The 9,948-nt window shown below is 41.5% G+C and overlaps 1 protein-coding gene across 3 annotated transcripts in view; it reads right to left on the bottom strand.

The window, feature by feature from the left end:
• Positions 1 to 209: 209 nt before the first annotated feature.
• Positions 210 to 9,948, bottom strand: part of LOC149867686 (protein mono-ADP-ribosyltransferase PARP14-like) — a 54,489-nt gene continuing 44,750 nt past the window's right edge. For all 3 annotated transcript variants that reach the window (XM_090045952.1, XM_090045950.1, XM_090045951.1), the window contains exons 15-19: positions 9,209 to 9,427; positions 8,492 to 9,097; positions 6,916 to 7,061; positions 5,360 to 5,534; positions 210 to 1,074 (exon numbers count right to left, since the gene is read on the bottom strand). In XM_090045952.1, coding sequence (XP_089902078.1) covers positions 785 to 1,074; positions 5,360 to 5,534; positions 6,916 to 7,061; positions 8,492 to 9,097; positions 9,209 to 9,427 — 1,436 coding nt within the window. In that variant the 3' untranslated portion in view covers positions 210 to 784. The remainder of the gene's footprint in view (positions 1,075 to 5,359; positions 5,535 to 6,915; positions 7,062 to 8,491; positions 9,098 to 9,208; positions 9,428 to 9,948) is intronic.

The raw sequence follows: 9,948 nt of genomic DNA, 5'->3' as shown, positions 1-9,948 counted from the left end.
GCTGTTATGTAACGTTCCAGTGTCATTTTGTTTTAAGAAGTAAATCAGTGCAATATGGGACAGTTCCATGATGAAAATGCTTTTAAAAGCAAAACTCGATTTGAGACTTTACAGATTTGAAAATGGATGGACAAATTTTGAAATGTGATGAAGAGTATAAAAAGAAATACTGGCTACATCTGAACAGAAAGCTAACAAAAATGCAACGTACAGCAGCCATTTATTACAAAAAAACAAAAGTGCAACATTTTGCCATCATCAGAGATACAGATAGAAAATCCAATTAGAAATAAAAATTGTTTTGGACATTTGCTCATTGAAAGGCTTGATTAATAGATATGATTTTTACTAATATCAAACTCTACTGTAAAAACTTGGCAATTTAGTACCAGTCTTGTAGAGTTATCAGCTCTGCATGTTCATAATTCCACATACAAAAGGCTAACAGTTAACATTTGACTGGGAACAGTGGAAAGCTTTCCATCATGCAATCTAACTGAAGAGTTTTTATCTGACATTGAACTTAAAACTTCACGCGGGGTACCCGTGTTACCAGTTTACAGAGGCTGACATTTTTAAGTAGTCCTTTCGTTGGCTAATATAAAGTTTTGCTTAAGCAAAGGACATTCAAATGTAATGTAAAACATTTCAAGTCATGATGTTCAATTCTTATACCATCCACCATTGCACATTTGTTATTAGCCAATAGTTTTTGAGGTACTCTTACCAAATAAAGAAGCTTCACATCCCGCCCTCCCCCCTTCTTGTGTGTAACCAAGAACATTTATCTGGTGAAAGTAATGAGATATTCTGGATAAGCTTGAATATCATTAAATATGATGAACATGGATGGCCGATTCACATCATCTGTCAAGCTGTCATACAGATCTGTAGGATCGGTGGGATTTTTTGCTGGAGGAATGATATCTCCTTTTTTCCCCTTGCAATATGCTCCGACGAGGACTTGGGCCAGGTACATATACTTTGTCCCATTTCCATCCGGTTTAGAGTAGGTGTCATGGGCCGAATAACTGGCACTGACAGCGAAGTAGGTTCCATTACCAAACTGTGCAGCTGTGATCAGAAACACAAAGGTTTTAAAATCTTTTCATGTGCAATCATCATCTCTTTCACTTTTCCATATACCCAAATGCCTGCAGCCTCTGCCCAACCTCATTAGCAATAAGCGTGAGTATTACAGACTGGAATGAGGGCATTAGTTGTAGTCCAGGTTGCCAATGAAAAAACTTTTTATCAATATCAAGCAGAATATTGAACCAAGTTATGACTTAACAGATTTCTCTCTCACAGTGGAGCAGCTGCTGAAAGTTACTTTTTGCCTCTGTTTGCCTCTGGGTGGCCTACTCTGCATCACTTTGTAATTTATAATTATTGTGTTACCAAGGTTAGAATAGTAGTGGCACTGCTTCTTACCCTGCAATCCATTCCCCCTCTCAGATCTCTGGAGAAAATGGCTGAAAAACAGTAACTCATCAGCAGAGATGGGTATAAATGCGCCTCAACGAGATCATTATTAATTATAAATTCTTAGTTCCTTGTGGCCCTTTCATCAGAAAACTATTGCTCTATTGTCTAAGATACCAACAAAGTTATAGAATTATTCACCCCACCTCTGCTTGATCAGAATAGAGGACCAATGCTTTTGCATTCAAGTAATATCAACTGCATTGCCCAGAAAAAAAAAAAAGTTATCAAAACCTAGCATGTCAACCTTCAAACTAAGAAAAAAAAAATAGAAGAGGGAGAAATTCCAATTTGTAGTTTGAGTTAAAAACAGAAATAGAAGCCTTGAAATTAATGAACAGTAAAAATGCTCCAACTAAGGCAGTGATTCTCAATCAGGGTACCACAGGTTGATTCACATGATAAATCCAGAGATTTCAAATAGGAATCCATAGTGTTAAAAACATTCTGATCGGTTGTGGGCTTTGAGTTCTTTGCAATACAAGAATTACTCCAATTATTTTTCTGTGGTTAAAAGAGTGAAAGGCAAGGACTGACATTTTCCAAAGGGTGCCTTGAGTCTAAAACGGGTGCCTGTGAACCACGGAATCAAGGAAAGGATTAAATGCATGTGTTATACATTGGTGCTATCTACTGGATGGCACTGGGAACAGCAGAGAAGCTGAATGAACAAAAACAGAGACCCTGCAATAATCGTCTTAACAATGTGTCCTGATATAGCCCACAAAAATCTGAGGGTGCTGTGTAGACCTCAAGAGTTGACTAAGCTCAACACAAGCTGCACAACCCAGGACTGCTGGTAGAAAGCTGCATCGGCCAGGCTACAGGGTCTACACACACACGGTTACCAAGAGGGGTTAGACATTGTTTCAGGTAACTGAAAACTACCTTGAAGAATCTGGAATTTTAAAATCAGGTGATGCTCCATGATTCTCCTTTGTAAAGTCAAAGAGTTAACTTAACAAATCTCATAGGCATCTTTTCAACAACTGCTCTTGATGCTTTCAGTTAGCCCCTTTAAATCAAACTGTAGAAATAACAGCTAGTCCTTGGGTTACTTTAAGAGCGAGTACAACAACTCGACTCCTTGGAAGCTTCCTAAAGTATGATAAATGCATTAGAAATACTGGAAGAAACAGGGTTTGTTTGGCAATACCTTAATCAGACCAATTATCTACTTGGGTGAGATGTTAGATAAGCTTTTCTTGGGGAAGGTTATTTTATGCCCCAAAAGGAGAGCAGATATAGCCTAAAGCTAAACACTAGTGTGATGGTGAGATGCCAGTAGGTCTAGCCAACGACCTACCTTACCCAATGGTACTGGGCAGAGACTGGGAGATTTATGAAGTCCTAGACACCGTGAGGAGACAAGAAGTCAAAAGTAGAAGGGTTAGCCGGAGAGAAAAGGGAAGATTACACTGAACCCGATACACTGGATTTGGAGAGTTTAGCAAGCAGCTCCTGATGTTTACTCTTTCACAACTAGGTAAAACAAGGATTTTTAACTCCATTACGTAAAAGGAAGGAGAAGGGGAAGATGGTAGCAAGCACAAGGAGTTACCAGAAGTGGCTACAGAACAAGCAAAGGATAGTTGAAACAGATCAAACTAATATTATAACAGTAAGATGGTTCAAAAAGGAGAAGGGTCATTATTACCTGTGGAGCACAGAGAGATCAGCAGTGTGAGCAGCTAAATTGTACGAGCCATGAAACTATTATCTGTGTTAAAGGGGAAGAGGGCATGGACTTAAGTGATTGCTTTAATTTCCTTGTATGACCCATATTCAGTGCAAGTGTGGGGCCAGAGGTAGCCAGTGTACTAGTGTGGAATGATACCAGTACAATCTGACAGTGGAGCTGCTACAAGGGTATGGACATGACAAAACTGCTCTAACTTGAACCCTGTTTCATTCAGCATTCCAGTGATATACCATTGTAGCTGACTTGGGGTGCAAGCAGACATAACACTTAACCTGTTCCAGGAATGTCACTGATTGGGAACTGGTTCACATTTGTCCCTGGACAGAAGCGTTCACATGCACACTGCTAAGAATTCCAAGCAGAACATGTCACCTCTTACAGATCATGCTGCTGCCAAACCATCACTAGGGAGTTGCAGAGTATCCAGATCAGTACCCAGAATTTCCCTAGGACTCCGTTAGGACAAGGGATGAAGACCTGGACTAGCCAGCCGGTCACCAAGAAAAAGGAAGACATCATGGCCTAAAACTGTAATATTTGCTCCCACTTCTCAAAATGGACTGATTAAGAACATAACCCCACTTTACAAAGATCTATGTGGCAATACCCCGACTGAGGATGCACAAGTGGAGGTTGGTAACAGCCTGGACCCCAGGATGGGAAATGTACTCCACTCAGTGAGATCTGGGGCAGGGGTGGGAGCAGAGGGGTTGCCAGGTGCTGGGAGTGCTGTGTGGCTCCCTAATTTGTGGTGACCAAGGTGCTGAGTGCTTTGCGGACCCCTCATAAAAATGTCTGCAGGTTTTCAACCCTCCTGCTGGAAAGGAGCCTGTCAAATTTCAGCTCCCCGCTACAGCCCTACGCTCCAGGGCTTCCAGGCTAATTTGGGGTAGGAGGAGGGGTGGAAGGGTTATCAAGTGCTGAAGAGTGCTATGTGACCCCTTACTTGTGGTGGCCTAGGCACTGGATGCTCTACTTCTCTGCATCCCCCCCGCACAAGATCTTGGTTTTTCAACCCCAGCACAGGGAAAACATTCCAGGAAGTTAAAACCATTCTTACATGGCATCAACAGCTAGACTCTTGGAGCTTAAAGTTAATTTACTATGTTGTAAGTATTATATCTGTCCACATCCTTACACTGCCAGAAGCAGGCGGACCTAACAGTTACACCACGAGAGCTGAAGCACCAACTCCTCCTCCTCTTTTCAAGCAGCTGAAAGTTATGCTTATCCACAGCAAAGTCTGATAATGAATCAGTATGTCACTGTCTAAGTTTATTCTAGACCCTGAAGTACAACAGAGATGCATAAATCTGACATGGCAGTGTGGCCAAAACAGGGACCTGGGAGTCTAAACACCCAGGTTCCACCTTTCAATTCTTCTGCTGGCTCACCTGCAAGCCTCCGTTTGCTTTCTATGAAAGAGCAGTATGGTATTTTCTAACATAAAAGAAACCCTTCCTCACCCAACTAGCTGCTGGAAATTGGGTTGTGCATTATAAGTGAGGAAATACAGTAACAGCAGCCTTTTCAATATAAGCTTCTGCCAGGTGAAAGGGAAAGCACATGGGATCCACAGGAAGCTGAACAATCAGCAAGCCTGGCTCTCTAGCTGCTGCCACTCAGTTACTTGCTACAAGGAAAGATCTCTTCTTCACTCCACTTTTCAAAAACAAGGTCTGCATCTTACTCCAGGCTGTGTTGTAGGTGACAAAATACGGTACTGTCTTACCTTATGCCACGTTCAAGTTCTTTAAAATCTTCTAGTGCAGTGTTTCCTTACCTTTGGGTGTTTATACATGCTCCTCAACTTAAGCTGCCAGTTACCAGCAATTCCCCAGCTGCTGCCGAATCTCTCCTCCACTACTGCCCATTCCCCTTGCTACTGTCATCTGCTGCACCCTCCCCTAGAAACCTTTTCCACTCCCTCCTCAGGGAGTGGGCCACACATTTTGGGATATGTTGCTTTAATGAAAGGAGCTATCAAATGGCTAAGTGCCATTATTTAAAAAACTTCAACCATGACTGGAACCAAGAACACCTGCAGCACCTACAGAATAATGTTCAGACAGAAAGGAGCCAATAAATCACACAAGGCACAATTATACAGTACGCAGATAGAGACAGATACACCCCATGCCTGTTCAAAACAAGTAGCTCTCAGCACATTACCATTCATTCCAGCATAACTGCGATTAAATCCTTTGCAATTAATCTGGGTGACCGAGTTACTCGTTGTTCCATGAAACAGAAGTCTTTCATTATTCGTGTTGCCATTTTTGGTATTCATCTCCTCCTTTTTTATCTGGTAGGCCTTCCAGTAGTATGGATTTTGTATCCTTTCAATCTACGGAGTTAGAAAAACAGGACACATTATCAATAATGACCAAAAGCAAGATCACAGAAGACTATCTGAATGATCATAATGACTGCACTGGTAAAATGGTAATTTAGTGCAGTGGTTCTCAACCTTTTTAGATTCAAGTCACCCCTCAAGATGCCAGCTCTCAGTTTGCACTCATTTTTTGATTTAAAAACAACAAACAAAAAACCCTCAAAAAACCCCCAGCAGAGCACTTCTTCTGCAGCCAACAACTCAGTCTACAATAGTTCAGAACATTTTTAACACTATGGTTTCCCATTAGAAATCTCTAGGTTTATCTTGTAAATCAGGTGTAGGGGTTTGCATACCTAAAGCCTCTGGCAGGCATTCAGTTAAAAGCACGATAGAATCTGACCTGCAATCCCAACAATTGTGCCTTCTGCCATGGTACACATGAAATGGCAGGAGGCGCAGTTACAGAAAATTGTGCCAAATTGACAGTCAAGGCGGAGGCCAGGAACACGATCTTAGGCTCCCTCTGTACTGGCAAGTAGAAAGCCAGTCAGGCAACTGGTGCTCCCAGCCTCAGGAGAGCACTGGGGTCAAGGGCTCCAATTCACCCAAGGCTGGGAATCCTGACCAGCCAACTCCCACTCCAAGCCTTGCGGGCACAGCAGAACAAAGGGCTCTGTTGCACCCTTGAGGCTGGCAGCCCCAATCAGCTGATCAGGCTGGCTTCACATGCAATTTAAGGCGAGATGGAAACCAGCCACAAAAGTGATTACGCTTAAGTTATTAGCGTACTGATGTGTAATAACTTCGTGGTTTATTCCCAGTTTTATCACATCATTAACTGAACGAATGTGTGGCCAGGTCAACTTAAGACAAGATGCGATTGTCCAGCTAATCATAAGTGTAATGCCTGCTAGGGGCCTAACAAGGCAACCCATCATGGGTGAGAATCACTGATCCAAACTAACTTCACTGAAGTCAAAGAAATTAGTCTAGATCGACTTGGTTGTAAGAGAGATCAGACTTGGCCTCAAAATCTGATTGAAAAGATTTTAAATTTCAGAACTGTCATAACTGGCTCCACTAAGAATGTTTCAGTGGAGCCAAGCTGCTTTGCTCCTGTTGAGAAAGGAAGGAATGCTGGGGGGGAGGAAAGGGAGTGCAAAATGACTTCTCACCCCCATAAATTCAATTAGATTTGCCCAAAAAGGCAGCCTCACTGGAAGGTGTCTCAGGGGCACTTTTGCTAGAGTTGTGAAAAAGGATGTTTCTCTTCCAAAAAGAAACCATATAACATTGGTTTGGGTGTATTAAACTTTTTACATCCCTTCTTATCTTATCTATCTGGGGCAGTCACCAAGACACCTAGACTCAGAAACAGACACCATTTCACCTTTTCAATCTTGAATGATGCGCAGGTCTCTTGAAATTTTTTCTGAACATCTTCATATTCTTTCATTTCTGGTTTTAGCTGCACAACTTTGACACGCTCTTGGTTCATATCTTCCCATGTTGCAGGGAGTACTATTGACTGATTTTCTGCACAGGCAAATGTTTTGTTAACAATGTGTACTGGACTCTGGTTATGGAGGCATAATTATCAGCATGCTATGAAAGCATCATTCAATGATTCCTTGCTCTGCTTTTACTTAATGGACTTTGGACTGAGGTCCTAAAATGCAATTATGTTGATAATGCTGTTCAAGACCCAAACCTTAAAAATCCTTGCTAAGCTTTTCATAAGCCTCACTGAGAGAAAGCTGTCAGAATATCAGATGCTTAGTAAAGACTGAAAAGGCACCTCAATATTTGGCTTAACCAGCAGTTTCACCTATACCGGGAACACCTAAATTCACTGCACTCCACACTCATTGGTAAAGTGGCAGCATCGTTCCCTACTCCTTTTTCTTAAAAGAATGTATGACATAGGGAAATGGAGAAATGCTGAAGGGCTAAAAAGATTGGGAACAGGTCTAACCTAAACTTCACCCCTTTTCTGTCTCTGCTTCTGGATGTAGTAGCACAAGACAGAAGTTATTCTTTCCACCTATGCAGAGGCATCTCAGAGAAAAACAGAAAACAATTTACTGAAGACATTGTAACCTTCTCTCCCTCAAACATATGGCCTCCAGACTCAACAGCACCAGCCGCTTTCCATCTCAATTCACTGCAGAGAAACTAGGGTTGCAGCTTCATGGTCAATGAATATGAAGCTGGTTTCCACTTATGCCAAAAAGAACATAAATACTGGATACTCTCAAATCAAGAAGAGTAAAGACTTCATGAGAGCAAGACGATTCTTTCCAAGAGAAAAGAGAGAGCAAGACAAAAGACAGCGAGGAGTCCCCAAGAAGAAAAGTATCTTTCATAGCTGGGAGTTTTATTGTTTCCTAAATGCAGGAACATTAGAATCTCTATTTCAGTGGTATCAAATGAAGCAATGTTCTCATTAGGACTCTTCCTCTAATCGTAATTCCAGTCAATTAGTAGCTGTATTGTGGTAGCTTCTAGAGGTAACAAAGCCACTGTTAGGCATGGTACACACACAAGATGTCTCTGACCCTCTCAGATGAGCAAAACAGGTGGAGCTAACTGAGGGAATCTCATGGAAAGAAAAAGACAGTATCTCTATAAATACAAGATGCTTACAGCATTCCAGCTGCCTAAATTACTGTTTTTTCTTGTCATCACAAATTTGATTTACTGTGCCTTTCACAATTTTAAAACATCCAGGATTTTTTTTTTTTAAATCATCTTTGTCTTCCATTTCAGTTTCTTTCAATTCTTTTTTCAGTATACGACGTACTGCTTCTAATGGCGATATGTATTCCATATGTACACAAGAACAGCTCTGTCTGACCGTAGCTTATTCTCCTTACTCCTCATCTGCATTTGTCTAGTCTAGCACTACAGCAATACTAAACCTAGCTTGAGTAACAATGAAACCAGATGGAGAAGAGTTCACTTACCTTCCGTTTTCGAGATGCGTATAATAGATATACGTTTCCCTTGATCATCTAGAGCACTTTTTGCTACTAGATCCACTTTATATCTTTTGTTCTCAAAAGTGATGTCAATCTCCTTCTGTTTTCCCATTGCCGCATCCTCCAAGTGCAGGTTCGTCAGGCTGTCAAAGGGCACATAACTACCGTTTTCTAAGTACTGCCACTCAACTAGGCTGCTAACAAGTTCTGCCTTGGATTCCTCTTCTTGAGCTTCTCTGACTTTTTTAATTAGCTCTTGAATTTCCAAGCAAGCATTCAAGACATGTTGGCTAACACCTGAAACTCGAATGGCAGGAACAGCTTCCTTGAGATCCCAGTCAATGTCAATGTATAATTTTTTCTGAAGGTCTTTCAGTTTCTCAAACTCCCTTTCACCAAAGCCTGAAATCCCTTCTTCTGATATAGTCTTTTCAAGCTGTTGCTTTAAAATCTGGTTTTTAATCCATGATTCAGCTGCTTCTACATTTTTCCAGCTTTCACCACAAATCTGAAAAATGGCTGGCATAATTTTCGTCTCTGAAACCACAGAGGGGGATTTTTCTGTTGGGCGTTTTCCAAACCCAAAATAGGCTGTAATCAAGTAGAAATACAGAAAGTAGTTGCAATGGAAGAAAGGATAAGAATCAAGTAGCCTTATACGTGCACCCCTACACAGACAGTAACACCAAGGCAGCTACTTACATACAACCCGAGAGAAGAATGAACGTGGTGCAGGTGTAGGAGGTACCTGCTCAGTTACTTGTCTTTTCTGCATGCTCGCATGGAACACATCCATTAGATGTGGCTGGAAGATAATGATTTTGATTTTTTCCACAGATTGAACAGATTTACTATTTGCAAAGTCCACAACAGCATCCATCATAGCATCAGCTACCTCAGCAGGATCATGGCCTGCCTGACCTGTAATAAATATCAAAGTTAAAAATAACAACAACTAAAATGGATGCATTGTGTTAAAAAAGCCACTTAAAATAGGATTAGGATGATTACAATCTTGGGCACAAAACTGCCTAGAACGAAGACATTTTTAGGCTAGAAAGTAAAAGATTTTTCAACATCATAATAGCCTCTGAAGAGTAGAAGTAAAAGCAAAAAACCTAACTAGCTATTGGTGTGGTATAAGTAAATGAAAGCAATTATATGATGGGGCTGCCTGCTATAGAAGGGACCTTGGCTAACAGGCTGTAAGGGCACATGTATACATGTAGACACATGCACCTCCAGCAGCTCAAATAGGAGTGACAAATCTGAGCTAGGGATTTTTGCCTCAGCACATGTGCCTGGTCATGTACTTTGGTGTGCGGCAGGTTGTGCCACTTGGGGCAAAATAACCCTGCCCAGCTCCTCCAGGATCTTCAGCCAGGGGGAACTAGAGCCTGGGGCCAGCACCTGTGCTGGACCCAGCAGTATAAATAAAAAAC

The sequence above is a fragment of the Crocodylus siamensis genome, chromosome 4, assembly GCF_052110815.1.
Source record: "Crocodylus siamensis isolate JL-2025a chromosome 4, ASM5211081v1, whole genome shotgun sequence".
NCBI lineage: Eukaryota > Metazoa > Chordata > Crocodylia > Crocodylidae > Crocodylus > Crocodylus siamensis.
This window is presented reverse-complemented; position numbering and strand designations above follow the sequence as displayed.